At 33.2% G+C, this 27633-nt stretch overlaps 1 protein-coding gene across 4 annotated transcripts in view; it reads left to right on the top strand.

Moving 5' to 3' along the window:
* The window catches only part of LOC150098504 (uncharacterized), a 31023-nt gene extending 4543 nt beyond the window's left edge, over window positions 1–26480 (top strand). For 2 of the 4 annotated variants that reach the window (XM_090404961.1, XM_090404959.1), the window contains exons 2-3: window positions 551–748; window positions 21357–26480. In XM_090404961.1, the coding sequence (XP_090261087.1) occupies window positions 22086–23651 (1566 nt within the window). In that variant the 5' untranslated portion in view covers window positions 551–748; window positions 21357–22085 and the 3' untranslated portion in view covers window positions 23652–26480. Of the gene's footprint in view, window positions 1–550; window positions 749–3678; window positions 3945–16548; window positions 16663–21356 lie in introns of those variants that run through there. The other 2 variants (XR_016549491.1, XM_090404960.1) reach the window with 2 other exon arrangements.
* Window positions 26481–27633: the final 1153 nt, after the last annotated feature.

Genomic DNA, 27633 nt, shown 5'->3' with positions numbered 1-27633 from the left:
CTGAATAATAAATATCTACTTTCTTATAATTTTGTATTTAAAGTAGAAAGGGACACTCTACTTAAAATTGCATCTGTGTGCCATTTCTGGCAGACAGATTGAAATGCTTGAAATTGCCTCCCAATTGAGTAGATTATCTTCTGTTTGATGTTAGAATGCCATAACTACTCTCCTTGAAAAATTATTTAATAATATTTATATTATAATAATTAATATTAAATATTACTATATTAAATGAAAACATGAGAAAAGTAACAAAATTCCACCCAAAGACTGCTTTTTAAAATCTCACAATGCCTTATTTAAATGCTCTATGAAACAAAATGAAGTGTATTTAAATCTTATATAAAAAATTATAATTTCCAAAATTATTTTAATCTTATTATAACAATCAAAAATTTGAAGGAATAACCTTCAAATTTTTGATTGTATGTTTAAACCTTGATCAAAATTATGAAAAATAAGTTCAAGTGTAGATTATTTTCTTATGGGTAATTTTTGTACATCACAGATGTTTATTATAATGTACATTTTATTTTATTTTTTTTAGGAAAAAGTAAACTTCAAATGAGTTGATTGAAGATTCTATTGAAGAAACATGGAATTTCAATAAACCAGGACAGCACTGGTATAGATAGCACAGAATTAGTTCCCAGTACCCAAAGAAATAAATAATAAATGTGTGAATATAATAGTAATGAGGCCTAGTAGTCATGAAGGTTACAAACAATTAAATTTTCACCATCAAGTAAGTTCTAAATATATTGATTAGTAAAGAGAAATTTTTCATGTGAAATGTGTCATAAAATACTTACAGAAGTGGAGGTTCAAGATGGCAATTATTAGTTTACACTCAGGAGAATTCACTCCCATTTTTACCTGAACCAAAGTGTTTTTACAATCAACTGCAAATTCTTTTATTAGGTCAAATTCATTTGAAACATTTTGTTGTGAAACATGCTTCAAGGTGTGAATCTTCTGAGAAGGTGTTGTGAAAACATCTGACAGCTCTTCTCTTCTGACAAGGGTTTCAATAAAATCTCTTTTGAATGGATAACTCATTAGTTAACACAAACCAGTAACTAGAGTCTTGTGAAATTTTTGATCAGATGAAACATACACACATGAAACCATTTTCTTAAGAAATGATTTAAGACATTTTCAAAATTTGATCACCTGAAAAGTAATTTTTCATTGAATATTAATATGAAACAACTTTCTTCTGAAGCTTGTAGCAAAGTGTTTACCATGGAATTTCACTTAAAAACTAATTCACTCACTCATGCTAGAAAGAAACTATTCTCTTGTAAAATATGTTGCAAAGCATTTTCTGTGCGATATAATATGAAAAGACATTTACTAGTTCACACTGGGAAGAAACCCTTCTCATGTGAAGCTTGCACTAAAAAGTTTTCCACGCAATCTGACTTGAAAAGACATTCACTAGTTCACACTCAGCAAAAACCATTTTCTTGCAATATCTGTGGCAAAGCATTTTCACGATCAAGCAATATGAAAATGCATTTCTTAGTTCACACCAGTGAGAAACCATTCTCTTGTGAGACTTGTGGCAAAGCATTTTTCAGGCAATTTCATTTAGAAACTCATTTACTAACTCACACTGGAAAGAAACCATTTTCTTGTGAAATTTGTGGCATGGCATTTTTCACAAAATCTCACTTGAAAAGACATTCACTAATTCACACTGGAAAGAAACCATTCTCTTGTGAAACATGTTGCAAAGTGTTTTCCACACAATCTGCACTGAAAAGACATTCATTTCTTCACACAGGAAAGAAACCATTCTCTTGTGTAAGTTGTAGCAAGTTGTTTTCTACGCAATCTCATTTAAAAAAACATTCCTTAGTTCATACTCAGGAGAAACCATTTTCTTGCAATATCTGTGGCAAAGCATTTTCAGAATCAAGCACATTGAAAAGGCATTTCTTAGTTCACACTCATGAGAAACCCTTTTCTTGTGAAACTTGTGGAAAAGGTTTTTGCACACAATCTCATTTAAAAAATCATTCACTAATTCACACTGGAGAGAAACCATTCTCTTGTAAACTTTGTAGCAGAGCTTTTTCTATGCGGTCTCATTTAAAAAGGCATTCACTACTTCACAGTGAGGTAAAACCATTCTGTTGTGAAATTTGTAGCAAAGGGTTTTCCACACTACCTGAATTGAAAATACATTCCCTAGTTCACACTCAGCAGAAATCATTTCTTTGTGAAATTTGTGGCAAAGCATTTTCACGTACAGGTGACTTAACACGACATTTCTTAGTTCATACTCATGAGAAACCATTCTCTTGTGAAAGATGTGGTAAAGAATTTTCACAATCAAGACATTTAAAAACACATTTATTAATTCATACTCAGATGAGATAATTTCCTTGAGTAACTTTGCTTCAGAAGATGGAGGAAGTTATAGATTTTAAGGCATTTTGGGGAAGGAAGCTGAAGCCTGGAAAGTACGTTGCATAAGTTGTAAAAATTGTTTAGAAAATCGCTGCCTTATGCCTGCAATTTTGCAAAGGGCACTGAAGTAGAGATATGAAGGCAATAGATCAGGTGTATGAGACATGAATCAAGGCCATATCATGATATCTGATGAACAAATATTAGAGAGATAGGCAGAAAGATAAATGTCAGACTATCTAAAGACTGAAATGTTGAGTACAAGGAGAAAATGACTGGTTTGAATAATCATTCCTTGCTAATAAGTAGTTTGTAATTAACTTCAGTCATATTCCAAAAATTCTGTTTTTTACAATATGGTTATGAATTTTCTTATCATGTGAAATGGCAATTTATTAGTTCACTGCAAGAAACCTTCCTTTGAAATTTGCAAAAGTTTTCTTAATTACTTGTCAAAGGAATACCCTTATTTCATATTAAATTGAAAAAAAGAAAAGAAAATTTTTTTATGGAAGATGAGCTAAGGCATTTTTGGCATTAAATTAAGTTTAATGTTGTTTATTTCATATGCAAGAGAAACCTAATGGATTGCTAAATAAATACTAGTGCATACTGCTGCAGAATCGTCTTTGGTTTTGTTGTGTGGTCAATGTCATTTAAAAATGAAGTGCTCTAAAATGTTTTTTTCATACCCATAAGAATCAATTTGCTTGTATTACATATAAATTAATACCAAGAGTTTTATACCTTTTTGCTGATCACATAATGGAAACAAAAGTCAATGTGTACTGAGAAAATGTCTATCTTTCTCTTATATTTAAATAACTTATTTTTGAAATTTTATCTAATTCCAATGATATGTATTTTTTCCTCAAAGAAAAATGTTGTCTTGAATAATACAGTTTTTTAATCATTATATCTAAGCATTTTTATTTTAAGCCATATTCTTTGACCAATTGAAAGAACTGTTCAGTACCCACTTGCACAAAAAACTTTAATTTATAATATTTTGTAACTTTAGATTATTTTAAAACCATTCCAACAATGATTAGCAGTTTCTTTAATCAATGATTTCCTTAAAATGATTATCTGTGAAAATCACTCATTGCCATATAAAATTTAAAATATCATCTATTAAAAACATAATTTTAATAAGTACAAATAATACATAAAAAATAAAGTATTCATATCAGTATTGTTAATACTCACTGAATGTTTTATAAGCATTAATTAATTTCTTTGTATTATTCATTCTAGTATTTCCAAGTGTTTTATGTTGCTTTCTGCTCATTCTTCAATGTATAAACCAAAAGATACTCTCTGGAAATAAATTTCACTTTTATGTTATGCTTAGTTATCTTATAATGTTGTAAGAATATTATGAAAAATGAAATTTAAAATATTCAAGGAAGTTTTTATTATTTTATGTATTTATGTATTGCCTGTATGGTTTGTTATAGTATTATTTTTAAATGTTGTTCTATAATTAACATTACTTCATGTGATTATTAAATGACATTGTTTTTGAAGTGTTTGTCTGGTTATTGTTTAGAATTAATTGCCAGTTAGCTCATTAAAGAATAGTATCACAGTTTGCAATAAATATTTCAAGGCAAGTTATTCAGTATTCAGCAGTCATAATGACACACATTGTTTCTTTTTTAATATTTTATCAAAGGTACTATGTATAATTACATAGGGATGATGATTGGGTGTTTAAGGGCAAAAGCTGTATACTTGAGAGGAGACCTCCACATAGCCCTTAAAAAAATGCAGAGAACTGAACAAATGTCCAATACTCACCTTCTCGTGGTGCACCCTGTTAAATATCTACCTGGATACTGAACAGATGAGGATGGGCTGGCAATCTGGGATTTAGCTGACCAAATTGTATTCATATTGGCTTAAACCATGATATAAAATGATGTTACAACATGACAGAATTACATACAGGTTGACACATTGTCTGATTAAACAAGGCCCGCACATTGTTTTTGACAGGAAACCAGGGTCAACAGTGAAAAGTCAGCTACTGGAACAAATCCTAAAACATTCCAACTCAACAACACCAGAGTTCAAGATCAGTACTATCAACACAAGAAGCTTGAATGGCAAAGAAATGGAGCTAGGTGAGGAATTGGATAATTACCAGATCGATATAATAGAGGCAACTGAAAGAAAAAAGACAAAACTTTTGAGATTTGTCTGAGCAATAAATACAAAAATGTTATATTCAGGCAGTGACAATCAAGGAAAAGAAGATGTAGCCATAGTATTCAACACTAAATACAAGGCTAATCTTCTTGAATGGCAGACAGTTTCAAGTAGAGTGATGTTGGCAAATACCAGAATGGAGAACTGGACAATGAGACTTATTTGTGCTTATGGTCACACAGAAGGAAGAAGTGGAGGAATTTTTTTGAGGTTTTAGAGAAAGCAACTGACACAATGAAAAAGGAAAAGTTGGTCCTTGTTGGGGATCTAAATAGCAGAGTAGGTAATGATTGCCGGACATACAAAAATGTTTTGAAATAATTTGGAGAAAAGAGCAAAGCTAATAATAATGGCAGATACCTGTTGGATTTCAGCTCAGGACATGGACTGGTTATTACTAACACCATGTTCCAACATAAAAATGTGCAGAAATTCACATGGAGTGAATAATGAATAAGAAAAATCTCATTGACTATATTATTGTTGAGAGTTATGTTTAATCTCTGATGCAGGACACTAGAGTGTACAGAGGATTTGAAATTGGAAGTGATCACCATTTAGTTTTCAGCAGGATAAAATTGAATTTCATATTGAAAAGAAGATGTAAGAAAGTTTTAAAGCAAATAAAGTTGAGCAGCTCTCAAATGTGAACTGTAGACTAAAATATATAAATATTCTTCAAGAAAAAAATGAAGAGTTTCAGAAGAGGAAACAAACCTTGTAGATTCAGTGGCAAGTCCTGAAGAAAGCAGTAATTGATTCAGCCAGAGAGACATGTGGTGATATTCTCTGCAAGAATCGAAAAATCAGAACTCTGTGATGGACACAGGAAGTTAGATGCAGGAAAGGAAAAGAAGAAAGCATATCAAAGGTTCCTCACAAATAAATCAGCTTGTGCTCTTAGAGAATACAGAGACAAATGTAAGAAAGCTAAACATTGTGTAAAACTAGCTAAACAAAAGTCATGGGAAGGCTTTGCTAAGAACATAGAAATTGAATAGATTGAAGGTGGCAAGATATTCTGGAGGTTGTTCAAGATCAGAAATAGAGGAAAGAGTGTTGTGAAAGGAATTAGAGATGATAAAGGTGAAATGAAACTGGAGAAAAAGATATTTCAAGTATAGAGTAATTACTTCAAAAAATTGCTAAATGAAACAATCTGTGACAACAGAGTGTGTAAGGAACACTGACAAGAAATCAATTAGGAATACATAATCCATATTTGAAGTAGAAAAAGCTATCAAAAGCCTGAAATGTGAAAAGGCAGCTGGAGTAGATGATATTTGATTAGAAATGCTCAAGTGTGGAGGTATAAAAGTCTTATAGCAGATGCACTCTATAGTTGAGAAGGCCTGGACAGAAGAATGAATTCCAGATGATTGGAGTTGAGTTCTCATAGTACCCATATATAAAAAGAGAAATAAAACAAAGTGAGAATTATAGAGGTATTTCCCTACTGAGTGTTCCTGATAAGATTTACTCAAGTATATACTTGAGAAATGGTTGAGAAGGATTGTACAAGGGAAGCTTGGTGAAGAACAACATGGATTGAGGCCAAATAGATGCTGTCAGAATCAGATTTGTATGGTTTTGTAATCAGCTGGTATGGTAAAAAGAGACCTGTATTTAAGTTTTGTAGATTTGGGAAAGATATATGGCTGAGAGAGAATCTATATTCAGATTGCTACAGTACAGTTGTATGGTGTCAGCAGAGCATTATATACTCAGAGAAAGCATTACAACTCAAATAAAGACTAAGTAATGCTTAGTCTATTTGAGTTGTAAGTCAGCAGTTAGAAACGATGAAGTACAGGAAGATGGTTCAATGTTAAATTTGGAGTCAAGGATGCAGATTATCCTCTCTGTTATTCATTATCTATATATATGGATCAAATTATGAAGGAAAGTGATATTAAACTTGATATCAAAATTGGAGAAGTTAATTTCAGCTTTATGCAGATGATGTTATTCTAAATAAATCTGCAAGATTCCCTGACTAAATTGAATATCTGTTGTAATAGATATGGTACGAAGGTCAGCAATAACAAGACAAGGACAATGAAAATAGGCTGAAGCATTGAAAATATCAACTGCATTGTGAATGGACAACCTATTGAACAAGTAAAACATTTCAGCTACTTAAGCACGATTTTTAGTGAAGATGGTAAATTAAATATGGAAATAGACAACAGAATCAACAAAGCTGGTATGGTAAAAAGTTAACTGAATAAATTTATATGGAATAAGAGAGAAATTAGTCAAAACACTAAATTAGCTGTATACAAGACAGTGTTTAAACCAATTTTAACTTATGGATCCGAGAACTGGGTTAGAAGTAAAACACTTGACCAAACAGTAGAGAATGCAGATATGAGAGTCCTGAGGAAGATTAGGGGCATGGATAGCATCAATGACAATATCATATTAAAAATGAGGATATTAGGAATGAACTTGATATTGTCAACATCCAGGAATGCGTTAGCAGGGCTAATCTCAAGTGGTATGGTCACTTAAACAGAATGGAAGATGAAAGATTAGCAAAACAAGTGTTCTTTGCCAAATTGGCTGGAAATAGACCAAGATATAAGTGGATTGATACAGTAAAAATTGCCTTAGAAGATTGAAATATAAGATCTGATAATATTAGTCTTGACAGGTAACAGATTGCTTTGGAGGAAAATTGTACATTAGAAGTTAGTAATGATGTAAATTTTTCATGTAGTACTATCATTTCCTGTACACCCCATGCAGGTACATATCAGGAATTTAATAAGGGATGATGACTGCATTCAATTATAATGTGAATGTATATATACCATTGTCAAGAGCTATGTTATCCATAATGCTACCTTTGTAATTGAGACATTTCCCTTTTGACTAGAAAAATGAACATTCTATGAAATCTACTGAGAATTTTCTTACATTTTCATAAACAAATATATAATTTTTCTTGTATATTATATATTTGAATCCATTTCACATCCTCCTGGATATGAAATGGATTGAGAACCAGCATAAGTGCTGGTTTTATGAAAGTTCTCCAAAAGGTTAATTGGAAGACGGTTTATCGAATGCAATTCATCGAAATAAACCCCATTTTTATGCTATTTTCGACAATTCGTCGAAAAAAACAATTCACCGAAAATTTTTCGATGAATTTTTTCATAATTCATTGTAAAGTCATTTTTCTCAAACTATTGTTTAAAAGTGTCCGGTAACAATATCTAACATTACTCAAGATACAGACAACATATGCAAGTGGTCGTTGTTATGTAATACTTATTTTGTGCCATTTCAGAACATTTCATGTAAGTGTACATACTACTTCATTGCAGATGTCTGCGCGGTTAGCCTAGTGGCTTTGCGCTTTGCAACCATATGCCTGGGGAAGGAGTGTTCTAGGTTCGATTCCCGTCGACGACGTGAGTCGTCGACGGGAATCGAACTTAAGGATCTTCCTCAGCCATAGCCAAGTTAGTCGGTCTTGGGCGTGGACAGCTGGGTTCCCCCCCCCCCCCCTTCCCCAGTTTATCTGGGGTTTTTTCATCCCGCAAGCAGGAAAACCGGCCCTGTGAACACACACGGATCTACAGCCATAAATACTTAACCCCCATGGGGGGCTCAACTCGCCCCAGTAGGGACGGGGGAGGAAACTCCATATGAATAAATAAAATTCTGCAGATAACGATTTTATCTGTAGATATCAAATTACATTCTACCAATAACACTAGTCAGAGTGAAATGTATAATTAAGTGCCGAGTTGCTAATAATATCATTTCGAAACTTGACGAAAATCTTGAAATAAAAGACATCCATTTGGAACTGAACCATGCAAACAGCTTCTTGTACCGCAATTTCTGAGAATTCGGCTAGGTCAGGGTTTTTCTTTGAATTCCCGAATATAGCTGCACTGGAACGACTCGACAACTTTTTTTGTAAAAGTTTCCATGTTCGAAGCGCATAATTTGTATCAGTCCTCTTCAATGGGAGGTAAGTTAGTAGGTCTAATACCGCGATGGCTGGGCTGCTCCGCTGGTAAACAGGCGAATCATTTCATGTAAACATATATAAACAGACGTGAAAAAGCTATCGGACAAGAAAGACAATAAGAATCCATTGTGGTCTATAATTATTTCCTAGTAAAGTAGCATTGCTGTCCCACCAATCATTAGATTGAGGATGAAGGGGGAGAACATTAATCATTATTATTATTACTACTACTAATAATAATAATACTGTTAATAATATTTTAAATTAATCCTCTGATCTGATATAAAGGATTTCTCAGAAGATAATGAAATATATAGCAATTCAGAATAAAATATTGAAAAACATGAAAAAATAATCATCATACCTGAAGAATTTTCGATCGTGTTTCACTTATATTTATTTCTGAACGACAAGAAGGGCCATATGTCCTTATCTCAAGTTTCTCGTAGGCAAGCAGTTGAAGTTAATAAGGGGGAGAGTTAAGCTAAGAATACTGATGAGTATACACATGGGTACATTTCTCAGTTTTGGGAAGGTGAGCGATGCAGTTTGTTATTTAAAAAAAAAAACCGTTAAAATGTTCTCTCGGAAAATAAAAAATAGCAATGATGAATAAAGAATAATAATAATAATAATAAAAAGCTTTAAGAAGCATGCTCATCTGTTATATTTAGATGAGCAGCGGTCGGATGTCACATTCGAACTTCTGAAGGATGCCAATGGTTGGCGGATCACAGCTAGAAAGGACAGCGCTGAAGGAAAATGGGACTGGGTTGAGTTGGTTTGAATTAAGGCCGAAGCAACTGGCCTAAAATCACTGCATGTGTTTTGCTATTCGGTTTTTTTGGCAGGACAAAGTTTCAGGGAGAAAAAAACCTTCCTCCCTCTTATGAGACAGGCTAACTCACCTTCAGTTGAAACGCCCTGATAAAAGTACGATGCGGAATTTCTTTTCCGTAGTTTCATTACATGAAGTGTAGAATTTTTCTCTTCTCAGTTTCTGCAGTTTGGAATGGAGTATTTTGTAGTTTACTTTCTAGATGAGATGTTTATGAAATTGATTTTTTTTTTTTTTTGGGAGGGGGGGGGTTTCTAGTTGACAACGTGGTTTCATGTCATTTGGCCAGAAGTTCAATGTCTCCATATGTAAATATCCTTCACCGAATCGACTTTTTTCTATTTCTTACCTTCCTTTCAACAATAACATTTGAGTTGAAATTCGTATTCTTTTTGTGCCAATATTAATTACAGTCCACTTATATTAAGTTCAGACTTTTATTTACAAAAAAAAAAAAAAAAATTGGTCCATTCCATCAAACAGTTAGATTTCAAAAGCTTAATATTGGAAGCACACATTTCAAGACATGGAATTACTCATTCCATGTCTTGAAATGTGTGCTTCTAACACTTTCAGCCAAGAGATTAATAATATATATTATGTAAAGATTCGTTTTTCTCACTGGATTTACTTGACTTCAATCTCTCGTGGTTCGCCTCGCATTAACCATGTGGATATCTTGAACCCACACACACATGCTTCTAATTCGTTTCTGAGCTGCAACCGTCCTTGAAGGAAATAAATGATGTTCTCTGCCCTTTGATTTTATAGACCTCCAAGCGTGGGATAAAAGGCTTATTCCAATTCCGATACCATAATATTATATTGTTGTGTTATGCTGTTTACTTGTAAGGTCATAAAAGGCACACGTGTCGCCATGACCAATTTCAAAGTTGTTTTTATTAAATATAACGTAAGCTGAATGTATGTGTTCGAATCATTTATCTCTATCACAGTTTTTGTTTCTTGAAAATAAACCGATCATTTCTGATTAGATTACTTAAATCAAATTAGTTGGAAAGAAATTTTCTTTATGAATATTATTTCTGGGAAAACTCCCATGTTACTCCTCATTATAAACTATTATAATACAGCTATATTGCCTGCTTCAGTTTAGGAGTGCCCCTGTTTAAATGTCATTGGCTATTTACTCATGGGTTCTTAGGGCATTATGAGTGTAGATGTACTAAAAAGTATATGTAACTTAAGGAATAGAAATTGCACATACCTTTTTCTGGGTGTTGTGGCTTTTCCTCTGTCTGCGATGTCGAGAACTGCAGAGTGTGTGTGTGGTGTGGGGGGGGGTAGGCAGTTTGGTAGAATAAGTTAGAAAAAACCCGGGTTTTTTTCGTAATATATAGAAACATATACTTTTATATAGGGTGGGGAAAAAGTGAAAGGGTTAATTTTTTAAAATAAGGAGGGGGAAGGGGAAAGGTGGTTGACGGGGTGTGGACCGTTTTGACTATTCGTGGTCATCATCGGAACATATTGGGAAAGGGAAGGGGAAAGGTGGTTGACAGGGTGTGGACCGTTTCGACTATTCGTGGTCATCATCGGAACATATTGGGAAAGTGACTTTCCCAATATGTTCCGATGATGACCACGAATAGTCGAAACGGTCCACACCCCGTCAACCACCTTTCCCCTTCCCCCTCCTTATTTTAAAAAATTAACCCTTTCACTTTTTCCCCACCCTATATAAAAGTATATGTTTCTATATATTACGAAAAAAACCCAGGTTTTTTCTAACTTATTCTACCAAACTGCCTACCCCCCCCCCACCACACACACACTCTGCAGTTCTCGACATCGCAGACAGAGGAAAAGCCACAACACCCAGAAAAAGGTATGTGCAATTTCTATTCCTTAAGCTACATATACTTTTTAGTACATCTACACTCATAATGCCCTAAGAACCCATGAGTAAATAGCCAATGACATTTAAACAGGGGCACTCCTAAACTGAAGCAGGCAATATAGCTGTATTATAATAGTTTCTTTATGAATATTTTCACTACCTACGGTTTCAAACGAATTTAGAAAACTGATGGCAAGCAGTTCAAAGAAAAGGAACTGGAACAAATACCAATCATTAAAACGGGCGTTCCTCAGTTCTAGATAAAAAGTAAGGAGCGTTGAGACTTTCTTTATTATTTCTATATCTACATAAACGACCTCTGTGAAATGGAATTGAAAGGAAACCTAATCAGCTATGCTGATAATATCATCATCATTATGCACATCAAGGATTTAGGCCTAGCATGGCCTGTTCCGGCCTTGGAAGTCATCGTTTAAGAGGACGTCCTGGTTTTCTTTTTCCTGATGGCTTGTACTTTAAGGCTTGTTTTGATAACATACTGATAATATGGCAATAGTTTTCTCATCAAGGGTCATGCCAACCTTAAAACTTAACCAGGAATCTGATTTATTAAGTCTGCATACATGGTCCAGTTAAAATAAATGAAAATGAGCATTCAAAAAACTGAATTTATCCTATTTAAACTGAAAAGTAGAAGTTCTGTCAATTAAATATACCACTTCCTTCGACCCCAGAAGTAACTGCATTTGTGAATCTCCTAAATGAGCCTACGGCTACCACTATCTGGTTATACATGTAGATCATGGGCGTCTGGAGAGGAGGCAAATGGGGACCTTTCCCTCCATCCCGGGATCTACTTGTGAAAAAAAAAAAACTCAAAAATTAAATAAAAATTTATTGATGTAATTATTTGTCTCCAAGATCCCCCCCCCTAGAAAAGTTTGCTTTGCCCCCCCCCCCCCTGGAAAATTTTCCGAGGACTCCCATGATGTATATCATAATCTAAAATGAAATCCAATATTCAAGCTTCACAACCATTTAAGGTGCACATTGTATAGAAGGCGTAATATTAAATGCATAGTATTTCATACCTTTTTAGAGACTGTATTGTGCACTGGGATACTAAAGAATTCGTGTGGAATTTATAGCTTAGGGGAGCATGCAAAACTATCCTTGGCAAATTGTATAATATACACAACAGAATATTAATGAAAATCTTCATGTTTCATCATACTACAGCTGACCTCATTGACCTGCGCCGTACCCTTAGACACGAAGAATTTCAATAGGAAGTCTATTAAAATTCTTGCTTTGCTCTTTTGGCTATGAAGAGAATACATACGTGTTATACAGAACAACAACAACAAAAAAAAAAAACAGGAAATACTCTTCGGCCTAAAATTAATCACTATTGAAAAGACATTGATGATGGAACTGAAGAAAAAATACTTCATTTTATGATGATGTGCTGACACAATTCTTAAGAAAAACAAAAGACAAACAACAAACAAACAAACAGAGTGTGCTACGAGAAGGAAGGATTGGACATTAGATCAGAAGCCCTGGTCAGTTCTCCACATTCCTTTAAAGGCTATGTGGAGGTCTTCTCTCAGTTATATAGCTTTGACCCTTATGCACCCTGTCAAATATTAAAGTGTCATTAATATATAAGAAAATAATATATATATATATATATATATGTTTCTTATGATAACAAAAAATAAATACTTCATTTTGAATATTTTGTAAGCTGTGCAGTCAACATCCAGGTCTATAAATGGATTTCTTCCATCTCAAGTGATAATAATCAAATACATCAAAATATTTATAAAATGATAATGATTCAGAAATAGACTGCTTGTCTAAAGAATTTCTTAGGATTTTCTTTGGGTTGCATTGCTAGTTTCTTTTTGTATTCCTTCTTACTTCAGTCACTTCTGATTTCTTTATCATGCACTTTGTGTTATATCATTCTTCACTTGAGGTATGTAACTTATTATTGCAGATGACAAGTATTTCTTCACTAGCTCCCATACACAGTGATATCTCCCTCTTCTAATTTTTCCAATCCATATAAATATTCGAAAATTATTACTTTCTCACTGTTTAAATATTACCAATCTTGTAAGAGACGTAGGATATTGTTAGTAAAGACAGTTAACAATGCTCTCAGTTTGAGACCTGCAGAAACATGATATTATTAAATGAATATGGTTAATCTGGAAACACAATAACTGGAAGGAGACGGAATATGTGATTACAATTATTTTTTGATTGTAAACGTTTTATGGGACAATAATATCATATATGTCACATTACATAAATACAACTCATATTTGAATTACTGATTTTTAAGAGACAGAACCATTACTGTTGCTTGTAACCTCTGTTATTCTGGATAATTAATCGCTAATCTTAAAATTTCACTAATTCTCACTGTGAAATCGAATTTCACTTATCATTAATAATAACCTATAAAATTAACTTCTCTTGAATTTCAAAACAAATTTTGCTGCTATTATTGCTACTACTGTACCCTTCATTATAGGCATACCACTTCAGATCTTTTTCAGCCTTGAGAAAGATCGTTCTTGTTTCCTTGTTTTTCAAGATGATGCACTTTCAGTAGACGTGGAATTGGTATTCTAGGACACTGAAGAGTAAGCTTCACGAAACTGAGAAATTCGATAACATCCCATGAGGATCTGAATAGAAAAATGTATTTCAGAATGGACTATCAGATAATCTTTTATTATTTTACAAAAAGTGGAATGTCATATAGTTATTCATTCTCATGATGCATAAAATAAATTAAGGAGATAAAAAAAAAGCTGAGGTATGAAAACATAGATCATAAAACAATGATAAAAAAAAAATAAATATCAGATTATATTTGATCATAGAATTAGTATACGACAACATATCATTATTTACCAATATATATCCTGAAGTGGTGTATAGGGTAATATATGATTGCATTACATGCTGAACTGATATGTCACATGCCAGATCTTGCATTTTGGTATTCTAAAGCCATCACACATTAATTCCACTATAATTTAATCATCCTCTGTGTCTTTTTTCCATCCTTTTCTTTTTTTATCAACACACGGTCTACTCCCATTATGTTTGGCTACTATGCCTTCTTGGATTACCACTGGTTTCAAGTATTAAAAGCCAATGCACTGCAAGTCTCGTATTGTACTCCCTGCCAATATTGTAAGAAATAAATATTATTTTTAATCCTTTTGCAGTGCTCTTTAACGTCATTAAACTTCTAACAGCAGCCTTGGTCATCTATTCATAGTTTTAAAACTAGAATAATACAAACACAAGAATAATACAAAGACCCATGTTAAATAATTAATTTTTAATGATAAAATTATAGCCTATATGTCAAAAGCATCTTTACTATAGAAATGGCACAGCATAATATACAATTAACAGAAAAATTCTAGAAAGTACCACAACAGAATTACTAAAGCAACAATACAGATAAAAAAATTCTTATTCATAATAAAGAAATAACCGAATAAACAATTTAAGAAAGGTTAGCATATTGATGAGGTACTATCTCCCGTAAAGGAGAAAAAATAGAGGCCATCAGATGTATTTAAGTTTGAGCAATAAAAGTGATATTTCACAACATTTCTTATAAAGACATTCCATAGGGAATCTTATCTAGTAGAAATTTAATCTTACTCCAGAGAACAAGGACAATGTAATGCTTCCCACTTTGTGGCATTTCTCTTTCAACAAGACAATGCAAAGTGTCATAAGGCTGCTGTCAGTGCATTTTTTCTGACCATGAGAATCACCACATTTGATTAGCCTCCATGTAATCCAATGTCATCCATATTGAACATCTGTGAAATGAACTGGAGCATTGGTTGAGGTGAAACGATGTTCATCCCACAACAGTCCAGGTCTTCATTACATGTCGAAAGCAAGAGTGGTCCAAAATTCCATTGATTGCTTTCATACACTTGTAGAAAGTATGCCCCATCTGATCGCTGCAGTCACAGCAGTGAAAGGAAGTCCTACATCTTATTGTGGTGGATCCCATGTCTCTTCATTCCTCACATTATGGTCTCTGTTGACTTCTTTCCAAGCAGTGTGTATTTCTATCAATGAATGTGTGAAGGTGAATGAAAATCAAAAACCTCCATGTCCTAGGTAGGATTCATACCACAGTCTTTTGGCTGTAGAGTGGATATGCTAACCACTCAGCGAAGCAGGCAGGAATGTCTGGTTAGCCAAGGTGGTAGGGCGAAAATTATATGCTAACAAAAATTACATAAGTGAAATCTGTATTAAGTTTTAATTAAAACGTCCTCCCTTCCTGATACTGATATAAAAATAGAAGTGTTTTGAAACAATGCATGAAAACCATTAAGGTTTATTGTTCTGTCTATATTCATCTAATGATACTGTTCAAGTTAGACAAATGTTGATGAAATGTAGTGTTTTTAAATCTTTGCTAGCTTTATTGAAGTCTCATTTCTTATCAGGCCATTTTTTTAGCAAAAACTATGTAAAATGGCATCAAATATAATAAAATAGGTAAAAAGTCCCAAAGGTGGTGTCCGTAACCAGAACTGGTGCTCAGGAGAAGAGATTTTTCCAACTCTGAATTTAGAATAATTAAATCAATTAAATTAAAAGGCGATTTACAAAAAAAAATAAAAAATTAAATAAACAGAAATGCTGATTTTCATTACAGTAATAAAAGCATTAATTGTATATTTCGATTAAGTGGTAAGTTAAATAAATAAAAAATGAAAATGTATATTTACTCCTATCCTTAAACATTTATAGGAAATCGGTAGGCTGCTGGTCACTCTCCCCAATGAACTTGATAGGTTTTGCAATCTATCTCTCCAAGAAACACATTAACACATTTCTGTTGCTGTGTTTTTATCGAATCAATATCGAAGAGCTAGATTATTTTCTTTTTGGAAAATGGTATAGGGGGGGGGTTAGCTGGCTATGCCTCCCATCGGTGCACCTTCTTCAATGGGCGCTGAAGTGAGTACAAAAAAATAAAATAAAAACACATTTTAATATTACCGTATGTTAAATGCGGATATGCGCTAAATATATTGTAATAAATACTGCGATTTTTAATAACATTTAGCAAATACTGTAAGTTGTTTTTCGCTATGAACAGGCGGAAGCACTAAACAAGCCGGGCGTTCGTCCGGGTGGTACAGAGGGCGCCCGTATACTACCGACATTCTTTTTTTACATGGTAGCACTCATTTGTCAGTTAGGAAGTGAGTCTGCACGTGTAACTGGCTTAAACTTTAAGTTTGTTAAATCATCAAACTGTTAGTTACTAAACAAACAACGAATATGTAGTTAATTCACGTTGAGGTAAGAAGATTCAAATTTTAACCTAAGGCTTCACAAGTCGAAAGAAAAATTATGAATATATTTAAGTATTTATTTTTTATGTCTTACCGAATGTTTTGTTCAATAGACTTTTTATTATTATTATTATTCGTGATACCCCTCCAAGGAGTCCGAAGACTCATTGCGGGAGGACTTTTTATTTTAGCATGGAACTCCTAGAACTGTTTTTAAATAACTACTCTATCTAATTTTCTACTGGTTTGAAAGTTTCTTCAGACAGTATTCAATATTTATTACTTCATTTTACAGTTCGATTAAACAACTAAACTAATAAACAAATAATAGTGTTGCATTTTGCCGAAGCGGATACTTTTAATGCTGGACTATTTCTTTGCAAACTACAATCATTTGATCAACTATCAATTGATATTATACTACGTTTTAGAAATTATGTTCTATGTTTTCACAGTATAAAAAAACATTTACATGTATGTTACAAAAAAGAAAGTTCAGTAGTGCTAACTTTTGTTTTAGAAATACTAGACAATAACTCGCTGTAGGAAAAGGCTTCGATTACTCTCTCGAAGCTATTGAGAAAGAAAGACCACTTCGTTTGCATCGCAGTGCAGAGCTTCAAGTAGTAGTGTATAATACATCAGCGTTGTCTTGTTTTGTTTTCAATTATATCGTAATTAGTAACATAGATTTCTTTTAGAATCTGAAAAAATATTTGTCAAAATAATTTCTTAATTTATAATAATCACAATTTCACTTTTATGATCGAGAACTTATAAATTTTTGATTCAGTTATTTAAGAAAGAAATATTTTCATTAATAAAAAAAAATAGGTGTATAAGAGTTCATCTGGGGTGGGGGGAGGGGACTCGCTTGTTCATTCCTGCTGATGTTTAAAATAATGTATTTTCAAATCGTTCAAAAAGACAGTTACAAACGTAAATCACTTGAGGAACATAATCATATTTTAATGTAAAATTGTACTGAAAGTGTATCTATTTCAAAGTATAACTACTTTACCACATATCTAAACATGCTGTAAATGTCTTTTCCAATTATGCAGTGCTTTTTTGTTTGCACTAAAAGAGAATGCCAGATGATGATGATGATAATAATAAATACGTCGTATTTTCTTTTTCATCGAGTGGAGATTTCAGAATAATAATATACTTTATACTTTGTTTTTTGAAAGGAAAGTGTACCTGATTATTTTATTGCTATTTTTGTCAACCGAACATCGGAAATAATGAGAGTGACTAACTGTAGCGGATTTGTGACGTTTATGATATCTTACTTAGAAGAGTGAACCTGTGTTTCCTATAGTTTTTTCCATTAGGAAATTGCAAGTCAACATTTTGGTTTCAAATATAAATACGTGTGTGTCTGTAAACTCACACATTCATTTTGGAATATGTGTTACAGAAAATATTATGGAAATTATTTTCGTTCTAATTTCCGCGTTTGTGTTAAACAATTTTTTAAAATATTCCGAAGAAAAATGCTATGGAAGCAAAATTTGCTGCAGTAAATAAGGTTTAAACATTACTTTTTTTTGTTTTACCTTGCATTATTAAAATGTATGGAAATATGCATGTCACATTGTTATGCTTACACATTTAAATATACTACTGCTGTTTGAGAACTCTTTCTGCTTTTATGAACATGTAAAATTCCATTACAGTCTTATTTCAAGGCTAATTTTAAAATGTCACAAAATCTTATTCAGTTGTATTTCAAATGAACTCGCAGTTTAAAAACGAAAATTATTATTATTGTCCGCGCGGTTAGCCGAGTGGCTTTGCACTTCTCAACCATATGCCTGAGGAAGGAGTGTCCTAGGTTCGATCACCTGTCGGTGACTTGAGGAGTTGAAGGATCTTCCTCACCATAGCCAAGTTTAGCTGGGGGTTTTCATCCTGCAAACCGGCCTTGAGAACTCAACACTACGGACATAGGATACACCGGGGCATAGCTGACCACCTTACCCTGTGAAAAGTTTGAGGTCCGATGATTAACTAACCCTCGACACCGCAAGATAAAAGAGGGAAAGAAAGATAAGATTATTATTATTTTTAGTGCTCATTTCAATAATAATGATGATGCTGTTCCTTTACCATTGCTAAATAACATTTGAGTGGAAGGGGCATATATACAGGGTGTTCGGGATAAATTTGACAGTTTCGTAAGGAAAAAGAAAATCTTCTTTGTATCTATTAAATTTAATGAATTGACAAAAAAACATTACAGGCAGAGTTAATTACAATACTATCAACAAGATTTACTCAAAATAACCACCATTAGCATCGATCACAGCTTCAATTCTGCTTCGGAACCTCGAACAAGCTGATGCTACAGTCTCCCTGGGAAGGGCCGCAAAAACTGTTTTAATTTTATCCATTAACTGGGCTTTTGTATTACTGGAAGTGCGATTGGTGTCTTTTTCAACTGCGCCCCATACAAAATAATCCATGGGGTTAAGGTCTGGGGAGTTTGGAGGCCAAACATTTGGACTGGTGAAGTCGTAGAAATTTTCAGACAACCATTTTTGACTTTTCCCAGAGGTGTGGCAAGGGGCCGAATCCTGCTGCCATACATACGGCCTACCATTGGCTACCCTTGTTATCCAGGGCTTGACTACAGTTAGCAACTCCACGAACAAAGCCCGAATTCCAATGCCAGGGTTCTTCAACACCTGTTCCTGCAGATTTGCGAGGAATTCTGCTGTACGAACGCAATCAGATCGTCTGCTAGGGATCTTTCTTCTTGCTACATCCTCGTAGTCACCATTGCAAGTCTCTAGTTCATGCCTGATTGTTTTTACTGTATTCAGGGAGCATTGGGCAGCAGTCGTAATATCCTTATTTTGATGGCGGGCACGAATCATCATGATACAAGTTATTCTCTTCCATGATTCAGGTGGGTTCCAGCTATCCATCCTTTCTGACATCTTGTATATGAATGAAGAAGGGTCCAAACTTTTAAATGAAGAGAAGTGTGTGTTAATACATGTAACTTACGGAAAAATATAATTAATTATAAATATGTCAAATTTATCCCGAACACCCTGTATATATATATATGATGAAATTATCTGAGACATGTTCTATAAGGAATTGATGAAAATTTCGTTTTGAACTATTCTTCCCCCCTCTAGCTGCCACTACCAGTCATCATATTCTTTTCACCCTTTTTTACCTGTAGAGGGTTTATTAATCATCAGGCCTCAAGCTGTTCACAGGATAAGGTGGTCAGCTGTATGCCCCGGTGTCGGTGTATCCTATGTCCGTAGTGTTGAGTTCTCAAGGCCGGTTTGTCTGCTTCGCAGGATGGAAAACCCTACTGTCCATGCCCAAGAACTTGGCTATGGCTGAGGCAGATCCTTCAGCTCCTCACATCTCTGACAGGATTCGAACCTAGGACACTCCTTCCCCAGGCATATGGTTGTTAAGCGTACAGCCACTGGACTAACTGCACAGACCACTACCTGTCATAGTAACTGAATTATAAATATGTACTTTCTTCTAATTTCGTATTTCATACTTTCCACACTATGTACACTTCCCATTTTGTCATTATTATTATTTTTTTTTTAATCTATAAAGCAAAGTGCATTCTGCAGGCAGTCTGTGAAGTATTCCATGAAATTTGATTTTAAACAGAAATAATATACTCTGGAATGTCGACAGTACGTTATTTTCTTTTTCAAAATATTTTCAAGTAATTATCTTGAATTAAGTTCTTAGAGAAGAAATATAATATATTGTCAACTAAGCGATTGAAAAAATTAGTGCAAAAAATTAAAAGGGATATTGGTTCTCCAAAGTAATGCAATATTTAAGCAAAGAAGGTAGGCAAGGATCTCTTATTTTGTTCCGGCATTAAAAATTGTACAATAAAATGAGAAAACAAAAATAAAAATAATTTCTATATTTTTAGTCTCTCGAATATAACTAAGTCCACTTACCAGTATAGAACAAGGAATTGCATTTCTTCTTATAGGCAACTGAGCTGCAGCTGTGATCATGAGATAATATGTTTAAGTGGTCTCTTCAGTGTGAAGGATCATCGCACCATCTAATGGACACGATGGCCAAATAGCTCTTCTTATCCATGTTCTTTCAACAGTAGTATGCATCATATCCGGATTTTGCTGGATATGTAGATGTCCCGGCGAGTTGGGAGTTAATATATATATTTTTCAAAGTACACAATTTTACATAAAAATATGTTTTGATTTTATAATCCTTAAATTTTAAGTACATTTAAAAAGTAAGAAAGGAGCACTGTACTTAAAATTGCATCAGGGTGCCCTAACCTGTAGGGATGGCACTGTTTGAAATTGCTTTCCAATCAAGAAATATTTGAAAAATTAATATTAAATACTATATTAAATGAAAACATGAAAAAATGTAACAAAATTCCACCCAAATAATTCTGTCTAAAATCTGACAATGCCTTATTCGAATGCTCCATGTGAAAGAAAATTAAGTGTATTTAAATATTTTATAAAAAATTATAATTTCAAAAATTACTGTAATTGTAGTATCAATAAAGGATTACCTTGTGAGTTTTGATTCACACAACCTATTGTATCTTTAAACTTTGACAAAAAATAATAATTTCAAGACTAGATTATTTTTCTATTGATAAGTTTGGTATATTATAGATGTTTATTATAATATGCATTAATTATTTTTTAGGAAAAAATAAACTGCAAATAATTTGACTAAAGATGCAAAACATCGACTGTTGATAAATCAGGACCAGTACAGCTAGCAGAGAATTAGTTCCCAGTACCCAAAGAGCTAAATAATGTTGGAATGTAATAGTGAGGCCTCGTAGTCAGAAAAGAACAAACACTAGTTAGAAAAACCTGTCATAACTAGTAAAAAATTGCAAATTACAAAGTTCAATAGAATAAAGATACAAACAATTGTATTTTCATCATTAAGTAATTTCCAAATGTATCTGTTAGCAAGCAGTAATTTTTTCATGTGAAATGTGTCATAAGACAATTACAAAAGTAGAGGTTCAAAATGACATTTATTAGTTTACACTCAGTAGAATCCATTCCCTTTTTTACTTGTGGCAAGGCACTTTTTACCATCAAGCAACTGAAAATTATTTATTAGATCCAACTCATTTGAAATATTTCATTGTGAAACATGCTTCAAGATGCTCATTGTGAAATTTCTGAGAGGCTTTGTGAAAATATCTGATAACTATTTTATTTTGAAATTTCTGACAAGGGTTTTCAAGAAAATGTAATTTGAAACAATATTCATTAGTTAATGCAAAATAATAACCAGAGTGTTATGAAATTTTTGATAAGATGAAACATACTCACATAAAATCATTATCTATTGAAATGATGCAAGACATTTTCAAAATTCAAATAACTGAAAAGTAATTTCTTACTGAGTATTAATATGAAACAAATTTCTTCTGAAGCTTGTAGCAAAGTGTTTTCCATGGAATTTCATTTAAAAACTCATTCCATATCTCATAATGGAAAGAAACCATTCTCTTGTGAAACTTGTGGCAAAGCATTTTCTGTAAATTATGCCTTGAAAAGACATTCACTAGTTCACACTGGGAAGAAGCCATTCTCTTGTGAAACTTGTGGCAAAGCATTTTCTGTAAGATATGCCTTGAAAAGACATTCACTAGTTCACACTAGAAAGAAATTCTCTTGTGAAACTTGTAGGAAAGCCTTTTTCACAGCATCTGAATTGAAAACACATTCACTAGTTCACAGTCAGGAGAAACCATTTTCTTGCACTACCTGTGGGAAAGCATTTTCACAATCAAGAAATTTGAAAATGCATTTCTTAGTTCACACTCATGAGAAACTATTCTCTTGTGAAACTTGTGACAAAGCATTTTCCAGACAATCTGATTTGAAGAAACACTCACTAACTCACACTAGAAAGAAACCATTTGCTTGTGAAACTTGTAGCAAAGCATTTTCCACAAGATTTGACTTGAAAAGACATTCACTAGTTCACACTGGAAAGAAGCCATTCTCTTGTGAAATTTGTAGCAAGGCATTTTCTATGCAAACTTATTTAAAAAAACATTCAATCGTTCACACTCAGGAGAAATCATTTCCTTGCAATATCTGTGGCAAAGCATTTTCACGATCAAGCTCTTTGAAAATCCATTTCTTAGTTCACTCCCATGAGAAACCATTTTCTTGCAATATCTGTGGCAAAGCATTTTCACGATCAAGCAGTTTGAAAATCCATTTCTTAGTTCATGCTCCGGAGAAACCGTTTTCATGTGAAACTTGTGGCAAAACTTTTTGTATGCGATATCTTTTAAAAAATCATTCACTAGTTCACACTGGGAAGAAATCATTCTCTTGTGATATTTGTAGCAAAGCTTTTTCCATGCAATCTCATTTAAAAAGTCATTCGTTACTTCACACTGGGATGAAACCATTCTGTTGTGAAAGTTGTGGCAAAGTGTTTTCCAGACTATCAGACTTGAAATCACATTTCCTTGTTCACTCTCAGCAGAAACCATTCTGTTGTGAAACTTGTGGCAAAGTGTTTTCCACACTATCTGACTTGAAATCACATTCCCTAGTTCACTCTCAACAGAAACTGTTTTCTTGTGAAATTTGTGGCAAAGCATTTTCACATACAGGTAGCTTAAAACGACATTACTTAGTTCACACTGAGCAGAAACCATTTTCTTGTGAAATTTGTGGCAAAGCATTTCCATATACAGATAGCTTAAAACGACATTATTTAGTTCACACTCAGCAGAAACTATTTTCTTGTGAAATTTGTGGCAAAGCATTTTCACATGCAAGTAGCTTTAAAAGACATTACTCAGTTCACACTCAGCAGAAACTATTTTCTTGTGACATTTGTGGCAAACCATTTTCACATACAGCTAGCTTAAAACGACATTACTTACGTCATACTCAAGAAACCCATTCTCTTGTGAAAGATGCAATAAAGAATTTTCATGCTCAAGATATTTGAAAAGGCATTTGTTAATTCACATTCTGATGAGATAAGTTCCTTGTGAAACTTTTCTTCAGAAGATGAAGGAGGTTACAGATTTCAGGCATAATTGAGCAGGGAGCTGAAGACTGGAGTGTACATTGCGGTACTTATAAAGATTATATCCCTACTTGAGTGTCTATAATGCAATGGGTGCAGTAATTCAGCTGTATAAGTCAATAATCAAGGTCTGATGAAGAAACATTAGGAGAGAGACACACACAGAAAGGCAAGTGACTAAGACTAAGGACTCTGAAATGTTGAGTAGAAGAAGAGGATGACTGGTTTGAATAATCATTCCTTGCTAATAAGTTTTTAACTAGCTGTAGTTGTAGCTAAAATTGTTTTGTACAATGTGGATATGAATTTTCCTTATGAGTTTATCTGAAAGCCATTTATTAGTTCACTGTAAGAAATCTTTCACTCAAATTTGTGAAAAGTTTTCTTAATCATTTGTCAATGGAATACTTTCATTTCATATTAAAATGAAAAAAATGGAAGAAAAACTTTAAGAGTAAAACATGCCAAGACTTTTTTGACAATTAAATTTAGTTTAATGTTTACTTCATATGCAAGATAAACCTCATTCATTGCTAAATACATGCTAATGCATACTGCTTTGCAATTATCTTTGGTTTTGTTATGTGGTCAAAGTCATTTAAAAATGAAGTGCTTTAAAATGGGTTTTTCCTACCCAGGAGAAACAGTCTGTTTTATTATGTGTATGTTAATACCAATACTTTTATTCCTTTTTTATACCTTTTCTTGATCACATAATTAAACAAGTTCAATGTGTACTGAGGAAACTTCTGTTTCTCACTTATATTTAAACAGCAAGTTATTTTTGAAATTTTAATTAATCCCAATTACATTTATTTTTCCTCAAAAGCCAAATATTTTCTCAAATAATGCAATAGTTTCTATGATTATTATATCTGAGTATTAAGCCATACTCATGCTAAGAACTATTAAGTTTCCCCTTATACCAAGAACTTCTCATTTGTACTTGAGTGCTTTAAAATAATCTAAAGTGATATTAAATATACATTTTATTATAATCAATAAGAACCTCTGAAACAATTATCTGTTAAAAGCAGTGACTCCCATATAAAATATAAAAAATCATCTGTTTAGTAACAGCTTTCTGAGTACAAATAATTTAAAAATCCAAAGCATTCATCTGAGTATTGTTGATGCTCACAAAATGTTTTATAAGAATTAATTAATTTGAAAGAATTGAAATAATGTTGGATTCAATATCCACTTAATTTGAATAATTTCGTATCACCAAAGTGAAGCCTTTTGGCTCTCTTTCTTTCAGTAATTCTTGGTTCCTTTGTGATGAGATGTTTTTTTGGCAAATCATATGGTGAAGTATGAGTTCTGCATCACTTCAACCTGAGTATTTACATCTGGGTCTGGCTTCCACTCGTGAGACCTCAACATAGGTCAAAATTGGTTGGAAGCATGGGTGATGAATGGCAAAACTTTTGCTCATGAAGTTTTAACTGAGGCTTTGCTGTTGCTCTCACCCAGGTCCTAGATGTGCATGTGTGTGGTGGGGAGGTAATGAATGGCCCATGAAGTTAACTGTTGCTGTTACCCCTCATATGAGATCTGAGCAAATGAGTGACTCTGCTCAATGGTGGGGTGAGTCTGCCATGGTGTAGAGCCAACTGGTTCTGAGAGTTCTCAGTGGCTAGGTGAAACTTACTGAGGGGAACAATGCTGAATTTTTGGAGTTTGACCTGTACTTGAACACTCAACAAAGGTCAAAACTGGTCTGGGTAGTGACCCCATAATGTAAATGTATATCATCATACGTGTCTGCTCGGTGATGTGTTTTACATTATGGGAAATACTACAGATAGTGATCAGGGCTTACTCCATCTTTACTACAAGTTGCCCATGTCATGAAAAGTTTGCTTATGCTTGGATCCACTGAATCTCTTATAGTTTCTATATTCATCATGAAGCTCTTGTAGTTTCTCTACTTGGCTTTGAATTAATGTTGGATTCAATATCCACTTAATTTGAATAATGTTGCATTTGCTGAAGTGAAGTCTTTTGGCTCTCTTTTTCATTAATTCTTGGTGTCTTTTGTGATGTGACAACTTTTTTGGCTCATATGGTAAAGTATAATTTCTGCATCACTTCAACTTGAGAATTTACATCTGGTTCTGGCTCCCACTAATGAGACCTCAACAATGGTTGCAACCAGTCTGGGTAGTGAATTCCCCATAATGTATAACATCATACATCTCTGCTAGATGTGTTTTACATTATGGGAAATACTAAGGATAGTGATCAGATCTTATTCCACCTTTACTATGAGTTACCCCTGTCATGAAAGGTTTGCTTATGCTTGGATCTGCCAAAACGTTTATAGTTTTTATATTCGGCATGAATGAAACTCTTGTAGTTTCTCTATTTGGTTTTGAAATAATGTTCGATTCGATATCCACCTAATTTGAATAATTTTGCATTGCTGAAGTGAAGCTTTTTGGCTCCTTTTTTTCAGTTAATTCATTTGTTTTATTTATTTAGTATTGAGTATTCCCAAGCTTGTTTTTGGTAGCTTTTTGTCCATTCTTCAATGTATAAGATATTCAATGAAATAAACCCCCATCTGTTATTTTATAATGTAAGAATATTACTGAATATGAAATTTAGAATATTCAAGGAAGTTTTTGGTATATTTTATGTATTTATATAGTGCCTTTTATGGTCTGTTTATAGCATCCTTTTTAAATGTAGTTCTGTAATTAACATTACTTCATGTGATCATTAAATAACATTGTTTTTTGAGGTATTTGCCTGGTTATTGTTTACAGTTAATTACAGATTAACTCATTAACCACTCTACCGACCAAGGCTATCACGGATGCAAAGTGCAAAATTGTAATACCATTGATATTAATATATGATGGATACGAAGTGTATGAGGATGCGTATTTGATCCATAACACTGGTAAGGTGGTTAAAGAAGAGTATTATGAAGGATATGCAATAAATATTTCAAGGGAAGTTATGCAGCATTCAGCAATTGTAATGATGCACATTGTTTCGTTTTTAATTTTTTAACAACATTGATATAATTATTTATTGATGATTTCTGCATTCAATTATAATCATATACATGTACCACAGAAAACAGCTATGCTATCCATGATGTAATTCCGACATTTCCCTTTCAACTAGAAAAATGAACATTCTATGAAATCTAATAAAGAAATCCTTACTGAACAGAAACAAACATTATGTAAATTGTTTTACTAAATTAATTACAGCAAACAAGAGCAGTTTGTTTTAAAATGTAGTTAATGCAGCAAAAGTTTCAAAAAAAGACATGAAGAAATAGAACATTACTGTCAACTGATAGATGGAAAGTAATAAACACTAATTCTGCAATCCTATAGTTTTGCAATCCATTAGATGATGCAGAAACCTTTATTTAGAAATAGAAACCAAAAGTGTTATTTTCAAGCTGTTTTGTGTCACCACTAAGTTAGGATATGGTTCTCTCCAGATGTGGAAACCAACTTGCACATAATTTCCATGGAAATTCATTGGAAGGCAGTTTATTGAATGCAATTATTCGAAAAAACACTTCACCGAAAATTTTTTAATGACTTCATAATTAATTAAATTCATTTTTCTTACAAACTATTGTTTAAGTCATAGGTGGCCAACAGCAGTTGCATGGCAGGATAAAAACTATATTAAATTATATGTATTATCAATTTAGCTATTAGTTTCGACCACAGATTTTCTGATTCATATGCTAGTTATATTCATTATTTCTGATGACGGAAAAATTTATATTCTCAACATGTAATCAAAATTGCTTTAACAAGATTACTCAATTTATAAAATCTACTGCTTCTCTGTGCGAGTTGTAGTAGTGGGAGTGATAGATATCTATGTGCTCCAGAGTAAGCTTCGTTGAAAGTCACTTGCT

This window comes from Typopeltis vanoorti, chromosome 15, assembly GCF_054136105.1.
Source record: "Typopeltis vanoorti isolate ZY-2024b chromosome 15, IOZ_Tvanoo_1.0, whole genome shotgun sequence".
In the NCBI taxonomy this organism is placed as follows: domain Eukaryota; kingdom Metazoa; phylum Arthropoda; class Arachnida; order Uropygi; family Thelyphonidae; genus Typopeltis; species Typopeltis vanoorti.
The sequence above is the reverse complement of the archived record's forward strand: the minus strand, read 5'-3'. Positions and strand labels throughout refer to the sequence as shown.